At 39.3% G+C, this 23,578-nt stretch overlaps 1 protein-coding gene across 1 annotated transcript in view; it reads right to left on the reverse strand.

The window, feature by feature from the left end:
• Positions 1–621: 621 nt before the first annotated feature.
• The window catches only part of not (non-stop), a 43,286-nt gene continuing 20,329 nt past the window's right edge, over positions 622–23,578 (reverse strand). The window contains exons 7-11 of the mRNA XM_068353657.1: positions 20,057–20,199; positions 19,417–19,520; positions 18,762–18,913; positions 17,265–17,414; positions 622–8,253 (exon numbers count right to left, since the gene is read on the reverse strand). Coding sequence (XP_068209758.1) covers positions 8,211–8,253; positions 17,265–17,414; positions 18,762–18,913; positions 19,417–19,520; positions 20,057–20,199 — 592 coding nt within the window. The 3' untranslated portion in view covers positions 622–8,210. The remainder of the gene's footprint in view (positions 8,254–17,264; positions 17,415–18,761; positions 18,914–19,416; positions 19,521–20,056; positions 20,200–23,578) is intronic.

A 23,578-nucleotide genomic window follows, 5' to 3' on the forward strand; every position in this document is an offset into this window, starting at 1 on the left:
AGCCCTCAATGGGGAGAGTACGAGGCACCAGAGAAAAAGAGAAGAATCCCTATTTGACTTATTCTGTCATTTACTGTACTGCTCCCACTGGGAGAATGGCGACTCCTTACACTTCTCGTAGGGAGCCTGTGTGCGAGAGTGTCGTCTGCATACAAGCAATGAGGATCAGTCCCCACAATAGACATGAACAGCCCACCATGCCAGTGCAAACCTGCATCATCGCAATCCTCAAAAAACCAGTGTAAGAATTCAATTGGATGATAACTTTTGAGTGAGACTGCAAGTCTTCACTCTACAAAGCGGCATAATACACCGAGTGAATGCTAGATCTGGGTAGCTGGTTTAAACCCCTCCCCTAACTAGCAGAGGATTATTGACACCTCGTGTATGACAAGATTCCAGCTACACGGAAAAAAATATATTTAAGAAGCAAATTGTTTGTGTGCATGTAGGAACAAACCAATTGTTTTTAAAAGGTTAGTTTTAGTTGACAATTCCTTCTAATAATCCCAATGGTTAGTATAAACTGAATATGTTCACCAAGTGGTTAAATTCATTTACAAAGGTGGTAGTCACTGATATAGGAATTTCATAAGCTTAAAAGGGCATAGAAACAAAATATGACTGTTACTTAAGTTTACTGAGACTGAGCCTTGACATGAAGCCCGGGCGCGGCGCCCCGCCGTGTATCACAGATAGTGGCTGGTCACAAGGTGGTTATACAAGCTAAGGCAACACTCACTCCCTACACTCATTGCTTCCATAAAAAATCTAATCTTTTACAACTGCAGACATAATTATGAACATCCATACAAGCTCTGGCCACTCCCTAGGAACAGCTTTGTGAACATCTGAACACACAATCTATCACAAATAATTCAATAACTTTCCTTCCAATGATATGTCAGTGTAAACCTTCATCCTTTATTTGGGGATACTTTTGTCACAAAAAGGAAGCAAAAATCATTCAAAATGAAAGGTAAAAAAAAAATACAAGCAAGAACACTTATGAAATTACAAACACTACAATATAGCCACCTTCTACATTTTACACATTAGATTTTTATTTGTATAACTTAAAACAACAATTGACTTTTGGACATACAGAAATAAGTTAATGGCTAACCTTTATCAATTATATCACTTTTCTTTTTAATAACTTTCAATACAAACCTCTACTTCATTTCCTATTGGCAGAAAAAGACTATTCTAAACTGATTACCTACACGAAGGGTACCACCAGTGGACACAAAGTGAAAGCAAGCTACACTACATTAAAGAGAACTCAATTAGAATAGCATTGTTTTTACCAACGCAGGAAAATATCAGATTCCTTACGCAAGGCTGGGAAAGAGTACACCATCAAAACTGAATCATTTTCAGTTGTGGCACAAACATTAAGTACGTGCCATATACATTGGCTATATGATCAAGTTCCAGGTTCTGTGAAGTAGGCTGTATCAAGATGTTTTAATACAACCTTACAAATAAGATGCTCTGGGCAATAGAAAAGCCCATTACAGTACTGTACTACAGTATACTGAAAGCTGTTATATGTACTATCTACATACATTGCTTTGGTTTTTATTTTGAGCCTTGTGCAAGATAATTATACTTTAACAGGAAACATATTTTCCCTAACATTATAGCAAATATAATTCTTGCTCTGGTGTGATTAAATTTCTGCTCGGTTACAAAATATCTTGAACCATAAAACTTAGGCACTGCAGGTATCTGTATTTTGAAATGTGCTTATCCTCATCCAGTTAGGACTCAAACATGCAAAATATTGTCTATCAATAATGTGACAAAGGAAATATGATCATTTAACTTTTCCCATGTCTTAGTTCATATACAGCCCTATTTCTGGGAAACCATCATAACTTTGCCCAAGAAGCTAAAACTTATCTCCTATTCAGTCTTTGGCTTCTTGTTGGAAATACAAAGCAAGAGGAAATTGTATATTACCTTATGATCTTTATACAATCTTTTGCAGGTACAAACAAAACCTGAAATAACTATAACACCAGAGAGATAAGACCTAAGACGCATTAATCATCATAAGAGGTAAGTCAGTCATGACCTAATTTTTCTAATATACTTTGTCAAAACTTAGTCTATTTCAGTCTCAAAACAAGTGACCTGCCAAATCTTTATAGCTGCATGAAAGGGAAACACAGATCAACTCTTAAAGCACTGGGTTGAGATTGTATTAATACAGAACAAAAACTGCCTTGGCCCAGTCGCAAGACTAATTTTCTTTCAGCTTGACAGCCACCCAAATAACTAAGATTGTATTTAGGAAATTAGCAGAGTTGTATTTATGAATTTGGCCTAGAAGGCCTGGCACTGAAAGATGATTCAGTACCCATGTACAAAAGGGAAAAATCCACGTAGTTGGAGTAAGAAAGAAAAGTGGACCCCATTATTCCTGACTGCTAACCCACCAGGCCTCCATGACTCCTGCTTGACAGTTAGCCCACAGAAATCCTTTCTGCCAGCTTAACCAATAAATGTGAAGACACCATCATACCAAATTCAATTAAAATTATTATTCCGTTGTTCCACATTCGAACCTTCATGATTCTAGACTTTCATACTAGAGACAATTCTTGTGTGATCCGAGTAGAAACCATGTACTTTTTATTCCATGATAACTTTTGCGAAGTGACAATGTATACACTATTCCTGCTTAATGACGCAAGACTCCCTTTTAGTTCCATTAGAAACCTCTGCTGTTCCAACATCATAACAGAATATATCACCCTGCATTAGCCATTCCCCACTCATTTAGGTCCACAGTCCTTTCAATTTTGATATAGAGGATATGGCTGTTGTTGCAGTTACACAACAGGGATTCATGATATTGCTGCAGGACTTTCGATTTGCTGTCACATGACCTAACAAAGACTCCTGGGCTTTAGTCTCGCAGGGTACAAAGGAATCCTGATTTGCAGACTCACGTCACGACTCAATGCAGTGAATCCTGCGGTAGTCATATGGTACACATTGCAGGGACTCCTTTATTGGCAGTAACATGGCGGAATGCATGGATGCCTCATGCAACAACTGCACAACAGAATGCAGACTCCTAATGCTGTAGTTTCGCATACCAGTTTGATTCCGCTGTTGTATATTTGGACACAAGGACTCCTGTTGCTGCAATTGCACTGTAGGACACACTGAATCCTCATGCTACAGTTATACAGCAGTACATAGGGACTCTCCCTGTTGAAGTTGTAAGCCAGGATGCAAGGACATTACAGTCACAGCAGGATGCAGCGACTCCTTATGTTACAGTCACATGGCAGGATACAGTAACTCTCGTAGTCTCAGTCGCACAGCAGAAGCAGGAACTCCCGATGTAAGTCACGCAGCAGAATGCAGGAACTCGTGATGTTGCAGTCACACAGCCCAACACAAGGACTCCTCATGGCATGCAAATGGACTTCCGATATAGCAGTTGCATAAGGGAATCAGCAAACCTTATGTTGAAGTTCCACAACATAATGCAAGGACTCTTTAGTCACAGCAGGATGTTGAGAGTCCCTATGATATAGTCACATTGCAAGATACAAGGACTCCAATGCTACAGCTGCACAGCAGGATACAAGGAACTCTGGTGTTGCAGTTGCAAAACACCATACAGGGACTCCCCCATATTCTAGTCACGGCAGGATGCAGGGTCTCCTCATATTTCAGTGGCATGGCAGGGCGCATGGACTCCCAATGTTACAGTTGTAGGGCAGGATGCAGAGACTACCAATGTTGCAGTCACACAGGAACTTGTCACAGCAGTAGTAGGACAGGGCACAAGGACTAATGACATTTTAGTAGAAAGGCAGGAAAGGACTGCATTGCATCATGCTGCTATTGCAGTCATGGGGTAAAACACTAGAACCTTTCACTGTTGCAATAGCAGGTAAACAGTCACATAGTAGGACTTTTTCAAGTCAGACAGCAAGATATATCAGTCGTTGCAGTTTCAGTTTAAAAATTAGGCACCCAGATGTTTACAATTGAGAAGATGAAACCTCCCTGTCATTCCAACTAAAGGGTTGGGCATGAAGGCTAAACAAATTAGAACTGGAGATCAGTCGAAACAAAGACCCATTTCACTTCAACATTAGGCGGGGATATGAATACTCCAGTCATTATTAAACTGCAGGGGAAAACAGACCTGGCATTGCTCTTACAGTGCTTGACTTTTTGCCCAAAAAACCTTTCAACTTCATTGCATGTAACTTTTTCGTGTAAACTATTCCAACAACTTAATGACAGGACAGGTCACAAGAATAAATATTTTCATTTTCAGAGCAGATTACATAGATCCCCAGTTGCTTCAGATCCATGAAATATGAAAGCCCAACTATTATCAGCCAGACCTTCGAGTCTGAACCCACTTACTGTTGTAGCAGCATTGATGCACATTTCCATTTACCGGATGATCATAACTCAAGGCCAAAGCATCATTCCATATCAAGTCAAAACTTATGGAATGGAATCTAATGATCAAGAGAAAACTTCCAGCTCTAATGAGAAATTCCTCCGGTCTTCTTGCTTCATTTCAGAGCACACAATAAACCACCCTTTTGGCTTATACCAGAGACATCAAAACCCACTATTAAAGACTTCAAACCTGGAATAGTATAGGAATCATAATGCTTGTTTAAAAAACTTTGGTAAACCTATACAACTTGAAATATTATTTGATATTAGATAAAATACTAAACAAAATAAAGAATTATGTACGGAATAAGAAAAAAAGGGCTTTCCTAAAATAGAAAAAAATTATGCTATTTATATACACATTAATCACAGTAACCAATGCTAGCTAAACTGCATCATAAATTGCTTAGGCTAACCTTTTCACCTAGTCTAAACTATATGCATTTTCTCCTTCATGATAACCAAAAATTTAGACACCTTGCATTGATAAATTAATTGGTGATCCATTTCTTCTTCTGTTTATGGTGGTGATACAAGAAGAGAAAGATTGAAATAAATTAAATTGTTAAAACACTACAATAAAAAAATTTGTATAAAAACTGCATTACACTAATACCAGAATTATAATGAAAAGCTGTAAGAATTAACAGGAGGTTCCCCCCTCTGAAACAAAGCTCTCACCTTGTAAATACTAGTAGTACCTTATCAATAACATACCAATTTAGAAATCTACAAGTTCTGCCAATGTGAAATGAAATATAAAGTACATGGTTTGTATTCTGCCTTAAAGTTCAAAAAATATATATTATAGAAATATAAACACAGAACACCTGAAATGCATGGTATTCAGCAAAGGCTGCCCAAGGCCAAACTCGACAATTTTTACAACAGTGATAGTGAAAGCAAGATCTGAAAATAAACATATCAATGTAACCCTTAACCCCTTCATGCAGGATGAAGCTGAAGTCATAAATAAGACAATCTTAACCAAGTAAATAAAAGCTTGCTGAAAAGATGATAATTACAATCCTAAAAAAAGTAAGGATTCATTACTATCTTAACTTTTGCATTTGTTGTGGAATGTTCTTACAATATCTGCAAAGAACACATCTGTATTGCACATGGATATATTATTCCAAAACCATTAATACTGTACTGACAACACATTAGGCCTTTTGGGTCTGCAATGGCCCCTTTAAAACAATAATAAATAGAAAAAGAATGGCTTGTTAGATTTTGGCATACCACATGAAATGCCAATCTTACATTTGTCCATTTTGTTAGCAAGAACATTTTAGCAGCTTCGATACAAATTGTAGGAAAACTTCCAATCTTCCCTGTCAATTAAAAACCAGATACACCATCCATGTTATTTACAAAACTATTTCTGTGGCAAACACAAAGAATCCATGTCATACAGATATGCAAAAGCTTAATATGACGTTACATTTTCCTTTCCTTGAATTTTGTCGTCAAAAGTATGTACAGTAACACTGGTATGACACTTTTTTTAAACTTTGATTCCACTTAAAAGAAAATATTGATTCCACTTAAAAGAAAATACAAAGTACCCTAAAATATTTCCTTACATTTGCTCCAAGACTAATGCACACAAACCTCAGCAATGTGAAAATCTGAAGGAAATTCTCCGTAAATACATCCTAACATACACTGCACAGCTTGCACACCTGCATACCTGGTTATTAAAGTAACTTTCACACTACACAATGATACTTGCTACTATTAATTTATGACAAACTTACTAAATAATGGCAATGGAGCTTTCAAAAACGTAGGTAAGAATGAGTGTAATTCACATCCATTTTCCCAAAAATACAAAGTCTAAAGTTCTTGTAGAAGAATTTCTGCCATGTTGAATGACATTAGACAGCACCCAACAGTCTAAAATATGCCCTGTGCACAAGATACTATAGGCATTTACAAAAAGAGTACAAAAGCCTACTTATACTTCTAAAGAATTGCACAATATGATACCCTATAGATCTACAAGATTTATTCGCACCCATATATTGGCAAAATAATGATGTGGCGGACTTGAGGTATGTTAGGGGAGGCAACTCTGGTGCAGTCCCTCCACAATATCAGAAAGTGATGCTTCTTCAACAGCAAGAATTAGCCTGAAATTCATATCAACTCACCAAGGTTTATTTATCTGAAGCACTGCTTTTACCAGCTAATTCTTGCAACTTTCACTCTGCAGCATCAACTTGAAATGTAAAATAGCAACTTTATAGTAATTCATGACTTTCCTGTAACCCATAGTTACAAAAACAATAAAAACACGGACCACTGTTTACAACCGATCTTCTAGTGTCTAGCCCTTTTCAATAACATAAAAATAAACCACATGGGACAAAATAGGCTGTTACAATCCATACACTGAAGACTTTTGACAAGTGACTAACATATGAACCACCAAGTCACAGCAGAGGAAGAGAGGAATACTATATATTTATTACCCTATTGATGTACATTTGATTGATGATGGGCTTTATTCAAAGAGTGCTCTTGTCAAACCTGACCTCATTCACTCGTCCATACATACACGCATTCTTCTTTATCTTTTTCTCTCCCTCCAAATTTTTTTTACTTTGGCTTAGTTCCTGAAGATTTACTTTTTTTTTTTTTAAGTAGTCCCAAACACATGAACATGCAGAATATACTCCTGACATTAGACGACAATTAAAGATATACAATTATAATAAAAAATGCCCATAATACTGTTTGTGTATTGAATATCTCAATCCATACAGAATCAAATGAATATTACACATCCCTATGAAGTAAACTCATGAAGTCAATATTCTCCTATGAAAAAGCCATAGGCTCAAAAACAAACAAAATGTTTGGTAGAAAAATCAAACGAGAGAATATTACTATGTACGAAGCTTCTTGACCCCAAGAAGAAATATTAATTATTAGATCCTGTTCCCACAACCAACACCAGGAACCACAAGTGTTCCATCCCAGTTAGATACCTGTCCAAGGTAACTCAAATTACTCATTTTTCTATGTTACACATAATCTGACCCCCAAACAAGCCAATGCATTTACTTAAAATTTTACGTCAAAATCCGTAAATGGACACGATACTCTGACAAGTGCTACTCCAACTCAACCAGTACGCATACAGACCTCAACGCTTCTGTTCTGTTACCATACAATATTCTGAATAATTCCATGAGGTTATTTCTGAACCATATCAATAACTATCTTAAATATTTCAATGATTTTGCTTTACCTTGTCTTCAACTGATTTTGGACCCAAATGTAAAATTACAGACATCAGACTAGATTGAATTCACACCAATTCACCTTTCAGAGCATGAATGGCAAAATGAAATGGGGGTAAAAAGCACTTAATTACACTAAAATAATAAATATCAGCTATAACCGACACTGCAAAACCCTGCCAATTTTCATTGCAAAGGTTTGGCTCTTTGCAATGCCTTTGCATCATAGAACAAACTAACTATTACATTTCACTCTCAATATGCACTTGAGACTCCCAAACAACTGCTACAATCATTCAAAGAATGACGAGCCACTTTGTCGTAAACAGACCTGCCCATCTGTTTGCACCAAACATCAATTTGACCGAGTGAGCTGCTCTGTCAGAATGCTGACTCTCGGCAGTTTATTTTTTTTCTGTCAGAGCATAGTAACCAGGCTTTGAAAGTCAGTTGAGATTACAGAAAAGAATAATCATGAAACTCAATGCTAAACTGAAACAAATCTTTTCAATCATATTCCAGAATCTGCTTGTGATAAAAGAGTAGGTACCTGTAAGAAATAAGAAAAATTAGGTTGGTATTTAAAGAAAATAGTTGTCTTCAGATTAAAAATTCATCAGTTTAAATTTTTGACTCGCAATACTAATGTTAACCTAAAACACTGCCTTCCTCCTAAGGAACAAAAATCTTAAAATTCACCTACAAATTTAATAAGTAAACTAAGCTTAATCCTTTCAACTTTAACTGAAAATAGAATATATAGATACCTGTAATATTATTAATCCATAAAACTCTTTTAAACTGTTATTCTTTTAAAATTTAATTATGAAAATTCCAATTATACCTGACAAATGTTCTCATTCCTGAACTCTGTCTACAAATTAGAAATGTGTTCCAACTAGGATGAGTGGGTTGAGTACTCCAAATGTGAAAATGAATTCTCTCTAAATATAGAAAGTTTAAACTATTTTTATTCATGATAGTGCATTGCTTCTACCAAGATGGAATCAATTCCTGAAACTTTTATCCCTCAATCGGAAAGTTCACTTGGAAGTCATAATTCTATTTCCCTTTCCTGGGCTATCTATATTCAATGTAGATATTACACGAGTTACGTGCCTAACTGCAACTATTAGCCTTAACAAGAAAACTTTCATAATCCATAACATGATTAAAATATAACTGCAGGTTAACTAGTAACTAGCAACCTACTTAACACCTGTAGTTTGCATAAGCAGACAAAACCAAATCACCGTCTTCTTCAGTGTTCAGAAAAAATTTATTTAATAGAAATTTATTTTCTATATGTAATGGACTTTACTTAAAGCATACCTTTTGCATTTATAAAATTAATTATAAAACAACTATGGAACTTCAAGACTCTGATTTTTCAATCTTATCAGTAACATTGTATTTTAAATTTAGCTTTTTCAACATCTTTAATATCAGTATGTGTGCTATATCTAGTTTGTAATTATCTACGTCATATAATCACAAAAATAAATGACTAAAATTGGGATTTATTCTGTTTATTATTTCTTACAATGAGGCACTCCAGCAGTAAAAATTAACCACATGTGGGGTCCTTTTAATTGTCCTTAAAGTTTGCATAAATGTACATGGGTTGATCATGCATTACTTACATAAACTAAGGTTTCTCAAGGTGACAGATGTTACGCTCATATGCCTACTCAAGGTTAGTTCAATTTAGTTCTTCACAAATTTTAAATTTAAGAGAAATTTGCAAATTTGAAACTGCATGGCAATTCATATTTGGGACTTTAAACATCACCACATCCTTCAGTTAATAAGAAACTATCTTGTGAGACATTCTTGGAATTTACTAGGTTAGAAACCTATACCAAATTATCATGCTGTGCATGGTTGATTTAGTTATCACTACAGTAAAAATCTGAAAATTTAGCATTTGACTGAGAATATTATTATCTTAGGATAAGAAATACCTAGAGGAAGCAAGATGAACCACATGAGGTAAGTTACAGTCAGCTCCCGCTCGACGCTATTTCGCTTAATTTCGACAGAGAACCGTAAAACCTTTTGCTTAAAATATCAAATATTTGCAAGAAATATTCTCACGACAAGACAATTTCTAACAGCCCGCGCTCCTTTGAACTTGGATAGCTTCAGGCCACTTCCCTCTCCACGCAGTATAACATAGCATCTCACCGACTTGTTACCAGAGTTGCCATTTCAGCGGCTTTCACACTAGATGTAGCGCATTTCTGGAGAAATAGGGTGCTGTAAGGAGCATCTCACGGACGACACAGGTCGAGCCCAGAAAGTCTGTTTTTACTATCCGACACGGTTTTGCTATTTTACGCCAGCACAAAATAAAGTGCTTCCTAACTTGATTTATTTCATAGACCTATATTAAGTAAAAAAATAAAAAGTAAAAAGTATCAAATTTTGGCACTTTCAAAATAAGGTATACCAATTGTACTTTGGTACACCCTAATGTACCAAATAAAGTACCAAAAATGTAACCATGTACAGTAATACCTTGAGATACGAGCTTAATGCATTCTGGGACCCGAGCTTGTATGTCAATTCGCTCGTATCTCCGATCAATTTTTCCCATATAAAATTAAATAAAAATTAATCCATACACTAAAAAAAAAAAAAAAACCTAAAACAGTATATTACAGTGGAAAAACATGTTTTTAATTGTTATAATTCACAACCTATGCTAACAAAATAACAAATACCTATATACTGGTTATGATCTGCAATAAAATGTGACTATTATTATGGCGTTCTAACCCTTGTTTGCACTCGCTTGCTTTGAGCCCATTGCTTATTCACTTAATTCTGTACCGATTAATGCAAAAAACCCGTAAAAAATGCAAACACTACAGCCGACACTCGGAGATAACTTTATGTGACAGATCCGACGGGAAAGAGCGAGCAACGCTGCCCTCGTAAGCAGCCTCTCGCACACACTGCCACCTAGCGGCCGCATAGGGAACCGTCTCGTATCCTCGTATCTCAAATTTGACTCTATCTCGGGGCAAAAATTTGCTCAAAACTTTCCTCGTATCTCAAATTTCTCGTATGTTGGGACACTCATATGTCTATGTATTACTGTAGTCCTCTAGTAATGAAAAGGCAAGTTGGTAGTGTGAGTGGTAATTTTTAACCTGACAGGAACACCCGTAGAGTCCAGTGGGGACAAATCCGCTACCAGCCCTTTGTGTAAGGCCAGCTCAAGGACCTTAGCAGCGAGTAATTTCAACTACTCAGCCTTTTAGCACATGTACAGTACAGCATATGAGTATTTATATACTTGGAAGATGAAATTCAAGCCCAGTTAGAAACCAAAAGTCTAAAATTTGGTAAAGATTAGTCAAAAACCATTAAGAGCAATATAGAGTGAAGAGAAAATTACCGTATTTCCCGTGTCATAAGACGCACCTTTTTTCACGAAATATTACTCCCAAAATCACCCTGCATCTTAACACTTGAGAAAAAGTTGTATAGGGGAGTTTGACACCCCTCAAACTCCAAACTATTGACATACAAGCACTCAAACTCATGATATAGGATATATACCTACAATTATCATTCATATGTAATAAATTCATTTATTTTTACATTGTACTTCATTTAATGATGTACAGTAGCAAAATATTTGTTTGTTTTGGTAATCAGCTGATGACTGGCAAACATGCACACTAGTGGTCTCGTAGCAGACGACGCTATAACATATTAGTTGTTTATGCAGTACAGTATATATCTATTTTCTCAAATTTGGTTGATATTTTGTAATACATACATATACCAAGGCACTTCCCCCAATTTTGGGGGGTAGCCGACATCAAACAAATGAAACAGACAAAGGGACACTCCTCTGTACGTTCCTCCCAGCCTGACAAGGGACTCAACCAAGTTCGGCTGGTACTGCTCGGTTGAGTCCCTTGTCAGGCTGGGAGGAACGTACAGAGGAGTGTCCCCTTTTCTGTTTCATTTGTTTGATGTCGGCTACCCTCCAAAATTTGGGTTAGTGCCTTGGTATATGTATGTACTACAAAATATCAACCAAATTTGAGAAAAAAAGATATATACTGCATAAACAACTAACATGTTAGAGCGTCGTCTGCTACAAGACCATTAGTGGGCATGTTTGCTAGTCATCAGTAATAAAGCAATATATTTATAATGTTTTTGTTGCCTGACTTCCAAAATAATACAATCAGACAGTTGCTGAATACGACCTTGGAAAAAACTCTTTGTTGAGTGCAGTATTACCAAGTCAGCAGAAAAGTAACTAGACCTAGAATCACATAAGCATTAGCAAAAGTATTCCACCTAAAAGAATTTCTAGATTTCTTTAATCAGTAATTACATTTTGTGGGAAAATTTATAGGCTATATGAAGAATTTTGGAAATATTACTAGAAATTTTACCTCTACCAAATTCTTATGGAGAACCTTTGGCAACACTGTTTTCATGTAAACCCCAAACACTATAACTGAACGTGTAGTTATGGTGGAAACTAGGACTGGTTTAGGGTTTTTTTTTTATATGAATATGTGATAAAATCGGGATAATCGGCACTAGAGTCGCTGACTAGGGATTTTTGAAAGGTTTTTAGAATACTCAAATTTTTTTTCTTAAACTGCCTTGCTAATTTAAAAGTGCGTCTTACCACTTGTAGCGTCTTATGACACGGGAAATACGGTACTTCACGAGTATCAACCACATTGGTTAATTTTTTATTACCATTCAACAGAGGTAATTCTCCTGGCAGTATTTAGGAAAAACAAAACCTATTTCTTAGCTCAGTAATAGAGATATGACTAGCTATATTTTTTTTTGATGAGGCTGCTTCCTCAAAAATACAGCCTGTTATCTTTTATGTAAACTGGAAACAAAGCAGGAAACCTGGTGCATTGAAAAAACTCACAATAAAGCTTCAATAGAACTTAGTATATCACAGTATAACCTAACTGCGGATTTTCCATCATTCTAAAGACACCACGGTTTCCCCCATTTCTACAATAATTGGGCTTGTCAATAATTTTTTCACAGTAAGGGGGGTGAAATTTGGATAAGAAGATATGGAAGCCAGCCATAGGATCTCAAATGGTAGGTATAGGGAAATCTGCATAGTCAAGAGGTTGCTATAGGGTAAGTAGCCTAATGAATCAACAGTAATGAGAAATTAACCTCAAAACCAAAAGATAACCACTCTACTAAGAACACACTAAGATTGAAGAAGACAAGAAATACCTCTAATTACAACAAAATACTGAACACAAAGATTGAAGACGACTAGAACTGCCTCTAATTACAACATACTGAGAAAATGACAAATTCGTAGATAATTTGTATTTTTCCTAACTATACAAACCTTAGCTATTTAATAGGGGTTATTACTTTCGGCGTAGCTGACATGACGACCCATTAGAATTTTAACGAGGGTTTACTACCCCACCGCTAGTTAGCGGGGGGAAGGGAGGGTAGCTTGCTTACCCACCCCCACCCACCCCCTCACACACACCTGTGCTTGAGCTCACTTTGCTTGGAGGTAGGACTTCAAGGAGGATAGGGCTGGCGGGCAAGTTTGATTAAATAGCTAAGTTTTGTATAGTTAGGAAAAATACAAATTATCTACGAATTTGTTATTTGTTCCGTAACTGACATACTAACCACGCTATTTAATAGGGGTGACTCACCCATTAGGAAGGGTGGAAAGTCCCAGCCAGTAATGGCTTTGGCTTTGCCCGGGGACTCATTATTTTTGTGTCAGCACTCAACAATAAGGAGTCCCTGCACCTCGCTAGAACCTTGCTACGCAAGGACTGCGGCCTACGCAAGCTGTGTGTGAAGGTATAATAAAGTGTGACTCGTCCTAGGAAGTTGACCTGTAGTCCTTTAGATGGAAACTTCAGGCTAGGACTCTCCAAATACCACCTCGTCAGGGTATGGGGACGTGACAGTATTAGCTTAATACTAGGAACACAAGGAAACATGGTTTACCTGCAGTGGTTTGAGGTCAGCTGTGCAGAGAACCCAGGATGCTGCTTTTCCCAAGAGAAGGAAAGATGAAGAAAAGAATAAGGGCCAGACAAACCTTTTCATTCATACAGACTAAGACCGGGTAACAATGCCCTCAACCTTCTGCTACTTGTCCACTAGGGAGGCTGAGGTTCTAAACCAGCTGTTGTGCAGCCACCACAGGGCCGAAAGAGAACGTATCGAGCCTCCTGTGGGTCACGTCTTGCAGGTAGTGGGCTGTGAAGGTGTCTGACGCTTCCACATCCCAGCCTGAAGAATCTGCGTCACTGAGAAATTCTTCTTGAAGGCCGGGGACGTACCTACGCCCCTGACATCATGTGCTCTAGGGTGTCGTGATGGAGGAGGGTTTGGATTCAGGGACAGATGGATCATCCTGCGAATCCATGCCGAGATGGTGTTCTTGGTGACCCTCCTCTTAGTCCTCCCAGTGCTAACAAACAATGCCTGCACCTGAGGACAGACTGCAGCTGTTCTTTTGAGATATAACCTCAGACTCCTTACTGGACACAGTAGGAGATGGTCTGGGTCGTCTGTTACAGAACGAAGACTCGAAATCTGGAAGGAGTCGAACCGAGGGTCCGGCACCCAAGGATTCTGAGTCTTGGCAATAAACTCAGGGACGAAGCTGAACGTTACCTCCCCCCATCCCCTTGAATGGGCGATGTCATATGAGAGACCATGAAGTTCACCGACTCGCTTGGCCGATGCCAAAGCTAGTAGGAACACCGTCTTCCAAGTTAGGTGGCGATCTGAAGCCTGGCGTAATGGTTCATAGGGAGGTCTCTTAAGAGACCTGAGAACTCGAACCACGTTCCATGGAGGTGGTCTCACTTCCGACTGAGGGCAGGTGAGCTCATAACTTCGTATGAGTAGGGAAAGTTCCAGCGAGGAAGAAATGTCCATTCCTTTGAGCCTGAAGACTAGACTTAAGGCTGAGCGATAGCCTTTCACCGCCGAGACTAAAAGGCGCATTACTTCCCGCAAATACACGAGGAACTCCGCGCTATTGCTGGAATAGTGGCATCAAGTGGAGAGATACCCCTTCCACGACACCAACCACAGAAGACTTTCCACTTTGCCTGGTAGACAGATGCGGATGATTTTCCCAGATGTCCAGACATCCTAATCGCAACTTGCTGCGAAAATCCTCTCTCAGCGAGGAGATGCTGGATAGTCTCCAGGCGTGAAGTCGTAGCGAAGCTACGGCTTTGTGGAAGATGTTGGCATGTGGTTGTCTGAGTAGATCGTGCTGTCTGAGTAGATCGTGTTGTGGAGGGAGTTCTCTTGGAAGTTCCGTTAGGAGTTGCAGAAGGTCCGGAAACCATTCTGCGTGATGCCATAGCGGAGCTATGAGGGTCATTGAAAGATTGACCGATATTCTGGTCTTGTTGACCACCCTCCTCATCAGACAGAACGGGGGAAAGGCGTACACGTCGATGTTGTCCCACCGTTGTTGGAAGGCATCTTGCCAGAGCGCCTTGGGATCCAGGACTGGAACCTGCGCTCGTTGGCGCGCCTCTTGTGGGCGCACATCAGGCTGGCGATGCGTTGCTGCTGTGGGAGATGGACGTGGGCGCGTGTAGGTGAATGCGCGCTGGCGAGGGATGGCGCGCAGGCAAAAGCAGACGGTGCGTTGGCAAGCGCTGGCGAGTAGGGGAAGTCCTAAACTGCCCTACCACACCCAGATCCGAAGATCGTGGGCGCGCAGGAGATCGTTGGCACGGAGAGCGCTGGCGCGCATAGCGCTCAGAAGAACGCTGACGCGCACTGTCACTCATAGCGCACAGTGGCGCGCTTTATCACGAACCTCGGCAGCAGGTGAGCGCTGAAACGCTACCTCCGAAACCTCAATGAGGTCAGGAGAACGTTGGCGCGCATACTTGGCATGGCGCGTAAGGGACGTGTGCGCTAATTGGCGCGTACGCCCTTATTGCCCCGGTGCCTGATTTTTGAAAACAGGTTTGGTTGGCACATAAAGCACAGCAGCAGCCAGGAACGGCGACGGCAGGTCAGCAGGTCTGACGGGTGGCAGGTCGGCGTGCCCTTTGTAAGGACGACCTTCCACCGAAGGGGATCGCGAACGATCCGCAGAGAGGTCCAGGGTAGTAGCAGGAACAGTCGGAGATCGATGACGAGGCTCCTCTGCGGCGGACTGCAAGGACGATGATAAACCTAAGAGGCGCCTCCTCACCGTCTTATAAGGTGAAGGAAGGCCTCTCCGGCGAAGAGGAAGGCGAGCCTTACGACATATACGCCCTCTGGGGGCCGTTGGATCAGCAAGCTGACCTTCAGCAGTCCTCCGAAGAGGAGGAGTCTGTGAGTGAACTCCCCCGAGGGGGAGAATCACCGGCAGAAGAGACTGTTGGATTTAGTTTCTCCCTCGTAGGTTGTGCAGGACCGGGAGAAACTAAGCCTTCAGCTACTGCGGGTGGAGAAGTTGCAGAGGTATTAGGAGATACCGCATTGGATACCTCTGACACCACGTCGTCGACAATAGACAGAGGATCAACCTCTGCCAAAGTCGGCGATTGCTTGACAGCGGCACCCAACCGGATGATGTCAATCAAGGCTTCCTTGGAGGGCGAACCCTCGAGCCCCAAGGAAGACCAAAGCTGGAATAAATCAGTTACATTAACATTTAAATCCTTCCCCGGGGGAAGAGGTGGAGCTGCCTCGCTAGGGGAGGCAACGCAATCTCTCGAACCCCGAGGTCAGGAAACAGAACCTCGGTCTACGCTACCACTCGACCGTCTCTCGAAAGAAACTGATCGAGTGGGAGCTTCGGAGGAGGTTTGGGCCACGGAAGAAGAGTCCTTGGGATTTTCTCCTTTCAAAGAAGTCTTCGAAGGAGAAATATCCCGCCTGGACTTCTTCCGTCGCCGAGAAAATCTCTCCCACTGGGAGGTAGACCACTCCCTACACTCACCACACTTATTACGACTATCACACCGTTGGCCTCTACAGTAAGAACAAAGGGTGTGAGGGTCCGTTTCGACTGCCAACATAAATGTACCACAAGGGCGGTCAGGTAATCCAGGACATTTGCGCATGTTCGCAGAGGCCAACTTCACACACAAACCTGTAGGAGAGAAAGCAAAAAGACATTAATGGCTGTCAGAGAGGCGAAGGTGAGAGCGGAAAAATCCGACTACCATCCGAGCCGAGAGCAAAGTGAGCTCAAGCACAGGTGTGTGTGAGGGGGGGAGGGGGGGGGAGGGTAGCAAGCTACCCTCCCTGCCCACCCCGCTAACTAGCGGTGGGGTAGTAAACCCTCGTTAAAATTCTAAGGGCTCGTCATTTCAGCTACGCCGGAAGTAATAACCCCTATTAATAACGTGGTTTGTATTTCGGTTACGGAACAAACTATTTTTACAAGTTTTTGTTTTCTTGTAGACAAAATGCTTTCTATACTAAAGTCTTCCACCATTCCTTCAAATATCTTAGATCTTCAAGAAATAATAATCTTTATACTAATTCTGATTATAGATACTGTACTAGCAAATAAAATATGATAAAACTTACCCTTCACTTTGCAAAACATCCTGGATAGTGGCTCGGGTTATCATGTGGTCATCACACTTGTACCACTGATCGCGATGTTGCCGGACGTACGCTGTGTAATGTCCAGCATCTAAATTGCCTACGTGATTAACGACTGCAAAAAGTGAGTACCTAGAACAAATAGGTAAAAAGCAGTGATTAATAATAAGAAATTGAAAAGGCATCTTGAATAAAAAAAAAAAAAAAGCCTAAATACCTAAAGTACCTGTAAACAACCCTATCGAATACCTTCGTGCAATTTTCTCAAGTCCAAATTACATAATGTTTCTACAAAATTTGAAGTCTTCTGTTGTTATGAAGTGTATAAACTTAAGACCTGGATCAATCACCTAGGAACCAATTATTTTTCCAAAAAATTTAATGAGAGATTTTCATGAATTTATATTCTATAACTATCCAAGCATACAGCACAAAGTTTGTTTAAACATTCCGCACCCATTTTCGTTCGTTGGTCATGGAGCTTTAAAGGGATATGGGTGTAACAGTGGTGTAACCTATTTAAAGGGTCAAGTACAATAATAAGCCTTATGCAGTCAGAAATAGTTTATTTCCGCTTGTTTTATCGGTATTTTCATTTAATTTCATGCCTGAAAATCTAGTGATATCTGGCATCTTTTCACCCCTTTCTTCCCTCAAGGCTGTGAGACACACCAACAGTAGATTAGAGAAAGCAACTATTGCTGGTCAAATAAAACCCGTTTTCAATTAAATATCGACACAACTTGATACCAACATAAATACATTGTAATCATTTCTATTTATCACTATAAACCAGGACAAATAAATTTAATATCGATAAATACCTGTTTAGAAAGTTGCATGCAAAAAGAAAACCAATCATAACGTCAATAACGAAAGTATCGTGTCATAAAAAGCTCATGCATGTTACTGAAAACTTTGAAGCGCAATGACACAAAATTCTTTTTTCCGCTTCAAATATTTTCCAAAATTCGGAAAATAATCCAATCATTTTGAAACTACACATGTTAACGTACATATGTTTTGCATTTATTGTGTAATGAAACTTTTTTATACAAAGTGATGAATGATATCACTACAGAGAATTAATTAAAAAAAAAAAAAAAAAAACGAAATTAAGCGTGACATCACAGATATTCATCTATTTATTTATTTATATCGATCTGCTCTAGATTTTGGAAAAAGCTCAATTATATATTTATATGATTAAGACTGCAATTCATATGTGACGATGGACAGATCTACGGATTGACAGACGGATAAAAAACATACATATCGAGTTCTTATGCTCATTTAATGTTGGCAATGGTAATATAACTGTTCCCTGAAATATCTAGTTAAATAAGATAGCTTTTTTTTATTAATATTTTTCTGTTTGGAGGTGATACTGGCCTTGAGCTATTAACTAGGATATTCTAGCACCTTTCAAACAAGAAAACTACACAATCAATGCAATACTCAAATCAGATATTTACTCACCTATTATTTATGTCAGTTGGATGTGTTGTGACTCCGTTATGATTGTTGTTGTTGTTTCTTCTATTTGACATAAAAGGAGTCATATCTAAATGTTCTGGGAAAGATATAAATGTTGATATTTTCTTATGTAACCTGTTGCTATGCTCAAACCGCTGAAAGAGAGAAAATAGTTATATTAACGATAATTTTAATTTTTACACTTATTAATCATTGCTGCACATTTCCCAAATCAAGGAATGGGATGTGCAGTTTTTTAAAGAACTATTTCAAAGGCATTTACTCTAGTCAGCCACACACAGACATTTCAAACACATAAGGTTATCTTTTATTTTCTTTTCTAAAGAGGGTTTTTATATGTCCAGTATTACAAAAATTCTTTGAAGTAGTAAACATGCCTCCTTTAAGCCTATCTACATCATCGAAACAGGCTACCTCTCGAAACTCCATCTGAAGGGTTGGCTACAAGAAAGGAGCCACCAGTTACATCTAAAACATTCTTTTTTTTTTCAAATTAAAAAATCTCTTGCCAGTTTCATATCCATCAATTGACACTGCAACATTCAACATGTTTCCATATGGCATCTGGCATTTCCTTACGGAAGATATGAACATAAATAACAAAACATTTACACTAGAGATTCTCAAATGCACTTACCTTTAAATGGAAACTACAAACTATTGGAAGTTTTTTCATTGTTAACTGCTTTGTTGATTCTTGATAGCTTTGACAACTGCTACATTTTATTTTTGCGCTACTTCCTAGAGAGGTAAGAATTAGCAATTAAAATCTAACTCATTAAACAGAAATTAATGTTATGTTTAGCATTATTTGAATAACAAAGAATTAATAGACAATAGACATGTATTCAATAATTGCAATTTTCAATCAATCTGGAACTATGATAAAAAGCTACATATATCATAGAATACCTTTGAGTTGAATTTATGATAAGAAAAAATCTTTGAAATTCTTTAAAGTTTTCCTGTGATAAGCAGTGAGTTCTTGACAATATGATATTCATGACAAGAATTAATTTTTGGGCCTTTTACAATTACTATCCCATCGGATGCTCAACTTGCAAAAGGCTATCTATCAAAGGGGATGAAGTTTCACCTCTCAAGAACACTATATAAAAAAACAAATTTCATAGCTGGAATAGGCCACTAAACTTTTAAAATACTCAAGATCAAATGAAATTCAAAATTACCAACTAATACATCAGACTGGAAGCATCAAAGACGACAAGACGACACTTAATATAACAAAAAGGCCAAGAAATTTGGCATTACTGTACCTAGATGTTCCGGCCTTGTGAACCGTTCTAAGCAGTCCGTAAGAGATGTTGGAACGCTCTTCTCTGATTTACTGCTGCTGTATGGACATGGTCCAAGGTCCAAGGAAATATCCCAAAAGGGATCAATTGTAGTTGAAACGCCACTGTAAAGAAAATTAATGAGAGCCAATTACAGTTGACTGATCTATAGAATTTAGGCCATACAGCTAAAAATTTGAAGCAGCTTAAGGTGTACTTACCCTTTACTAGAGATAAAACTACAATGTAGAAAAGAATGACATTAAATCAATGAGTCAGTTCCAATAAAAGTCATTAAGTTAGTTCTTTAAGTGCTATTGACTTGATTTGTCCTCATTACCTGTCAATTATGGGACAATTTGAAAATAACCTATCATATGCAGATGATGTTCAGCGTCACTAAAACCATTTCTACAGTATACAGTAATGCCTCACATGAAATTAATTTGTTCTGGAGTGGCTTTCGTAACGTGATTTTTTCGTGTTGTGGGTCATATTTCACATGTAAATCGCCTAATTCCTTCCAAACCGTATAAAACACCGCATTAAATCTCATAATAAAGCTACAGTATAACCACAATGAAATACTGTGCAGCCAAATACATTTGAACTATTCAATATACCTAAACTAAATGTTAATACCTATAAATTAAGTAGTTATTAGAACATAATGTAATAATAAATGGAAAATAATACAATACATTAAGTACATATATAAAATATGTTATTTTCATTAGTAAAATAAATTTTTGAATATACTTACCCGGTGATCATATAGCTGTCAGCTCTGCTGCCCGACAGAAAAACCTAAGGACAAAATACGCCAGCGATCGCTATACAGGTGGGGGTGTACATCAACAGCGCCATCTGTCGAGCAGGTACTCAAGTACTCCATGTCAACACAGAACCAATTTTCTCCTCTGCCCACTGGGTCTCTATTGGGGAGGAAGGGAGGGTCCTTTAATTTATGATCACCGGGTAAGTATATTCAAAAATTTATTTTACTAATGAAAATAACATTTTTCAATATTAAACTTAGCCGGTGATCATATAGCTGATTCACACCCAGGGGGGTGGGTAGAGACCAGCATTACATGTTGACATTATTATGAGCTAAGTATTTTGTATTTCATTTTAGCAGTTATTCAAAATAACAAACAAAGTACCTGGTAAGGAAGTCGACTTGAACAATTACGCTGCCTTTTTAAGTACGTCTTCCTTACTGAGCCTCGCGATCCTCATAGGATGCTGAGCGACTCCTAGGAGCTGAAGTATGAAGGGTTGCAACCCATACTAAAGGACCTCATCAAAACCTCTAATCTAGGCGCTTCTCAAGAAATGACTTTGACCACCCGCCAAATCAAGTAGGATGGGAAAGGCTTCTTAGCCTTCCGGACAACCCAAAAACAATAATAAAACATTTCAAGAGAAAGATTAAAAAAGGTTATGGAATTAGGGAATTGTAGTGGTTGAGCCCTCACCCACTACTGCACTCGTTGCTATGAATGGTCCCAGAGTGTAGCAGTTCTCATAAGATTGGACATTCTTAAGATAAAAAGACGCGAACACTGATTTGCTTTTCCAATAGGTTGCGTCGAATATACTTTGCAGAGATCTAATTTGTTTAAAGGCCACGGAAGTTGTGACAGCTCTAACTTCGTGTGTCCTTACCTTCAGCAAAGCTTGGTCTTCCTCATTCAGATGGGAATGAGCTTCTCGTATTAACAGTCTGATAAAAATGGATAAAGCATTCTTTGACATAGGCAAAGATGGATTCTTAACTGAACACCATAAAGCTTCAGACGGGCCTCGTAAAGGTTTTAAACAGAACTTAAGAGCTCTTACAGGACATAAGACTCTTTCTAGTTCATTTCCAACCATACGATAAGTTTGGAATATCGAACGATATTGGTCAAGGCCGAGAAGGCAGCTCGTGTTTGGCTAGAAAACCAAGTTGTAGAACATGTAGCCGTTTCGGATGAGAATCCGATGTTCTTGCTGAAGGTATGAATCTCACTGACTCTTTTTAGCTGTGGCTAAGCATATCAGGAAAAGAGTCTTAAAGGTGAGATCTTTCAGGGAGGCTGATTGTAGAGGTTCGAACCTGTCTGACATAAGGAATCTTAGTACCACGTCTAAATTCCAACCAGGTGTAACGAAACGACGCTCCTTCGTGGTCTCAAAAGACTTAAGGAGGTCCTGTAGATCTTTATTGTTGGAAAGATCTAAGCCTCTGTGACGGAAGACTGATGCCAACATGCTTCTGTAACCCTTGATATTGGGAGCTGAAAGAGATCTTTCTTTCCTCAGATATAAGAGAAAGTCAGCTATTTGAGTTACAGAGGTACTGGTCGAGGATACGGATACTGACTTGCACCAGTTTCGGAAGATTTCCCACTTCGATTGGTAGACTCTAAGGGTGGATGTTCTCCTTGCTCTAGCAATCGCTCTGGTTGCCTCCTTCGAAAAGCCTCTAGCTCTCGAGAGTCTTTCGATAGTCTGAAGGCAGTCAGACGAAGAGCGTGGAGGCCTTGGTGTACCTTCTTTACGCGTGGCTGACGTAGAAGGTCCACCCTTAGGGGAAGCGTTCTGGGAACGTCTACTAGCCATCGAAGTACCTCGGTGAGCCATTCTCTCGCGGGCCAGAGGGAAGCAACTAGCGTCAACCTTGTCCCTTCGTGAGAGGCGAACTTCTGCAGTACCTTGTTGACAATCTTGAACGGAGGGAATGCATATAGATCTAGATGTGACCAATCTAGTAGAAAGGCATCTATATGAACTGCTGCTGGGTCCGGGATTGGTGAGCAAAATATTGGGAGCCTCTTGGTCATCGAGGTTGCGAAGAGATCTATGGTTGGCTGGCCCCAGGTGGCCCAAAGTCTCTTGCAAACATCCTTGTGGAGGGTCCATTCTGTTGGAATTATTTGTCCCTTCCGACTGAGACTATCTGCCATGACATTCAAGTTGCCTTGGATGAACCTCGTTACTAGTGAAATGTCTAGACCTTTTGACCAGGTGAGGAGGTCCCTTGCGATCTCGTACCATGTCAGAGAGTAGGTCCCTCCTTGCTTGGAGATGTACGCCAAAGCCGTGGTGTTGTCCGAGTTCACCTCCACCACTTTGCCTTGAAAGAGAGACCTGAAGCTTTTCCAGGTCAGACGTACTGCCAGTAGCTTCTTGCAGTGAAATGCATTGTCCTTTGACTCGAGTTCCATAATCCCGAGCATTCCCTACCGTCTAATGTCGCACCCCAGCCTACGTCCGATGCGTCCGAGAAGAGAACGTGGTTGGGAGTCTGAACAGTCAGGGGAAGACCCTCTCTAAGGTTGATATAGTCCTTTCACCAAGTCAGACCAGACTATCTTTCCGGAAACCGGAATCGAGACCGCTTCTAGCGTCTTGTCCTTTTTCCAGTGAAAAGCTAGATGGTATAGAAGAGGACGGAGGTGTAGTCTTCCTAGTGACACAAATTGATCCACGGATGACAGGGTCCCTACCAGACTC

The sequence above is a fragment of the Palaemon carinicauda genome, chromosome 30 (assembly GCF_036898095.1).
Source record: "Palaemon carinicauda isolate YSFRI2023 chromosome 30, ASM3689809v2, whole genome shotgun sequence".
NCBI lineage: Eukaryota > Metazoa > Arthropoda > Malacostraca > Decapoda > Palaemonidae > Palaemon > Palaemon carinicauda.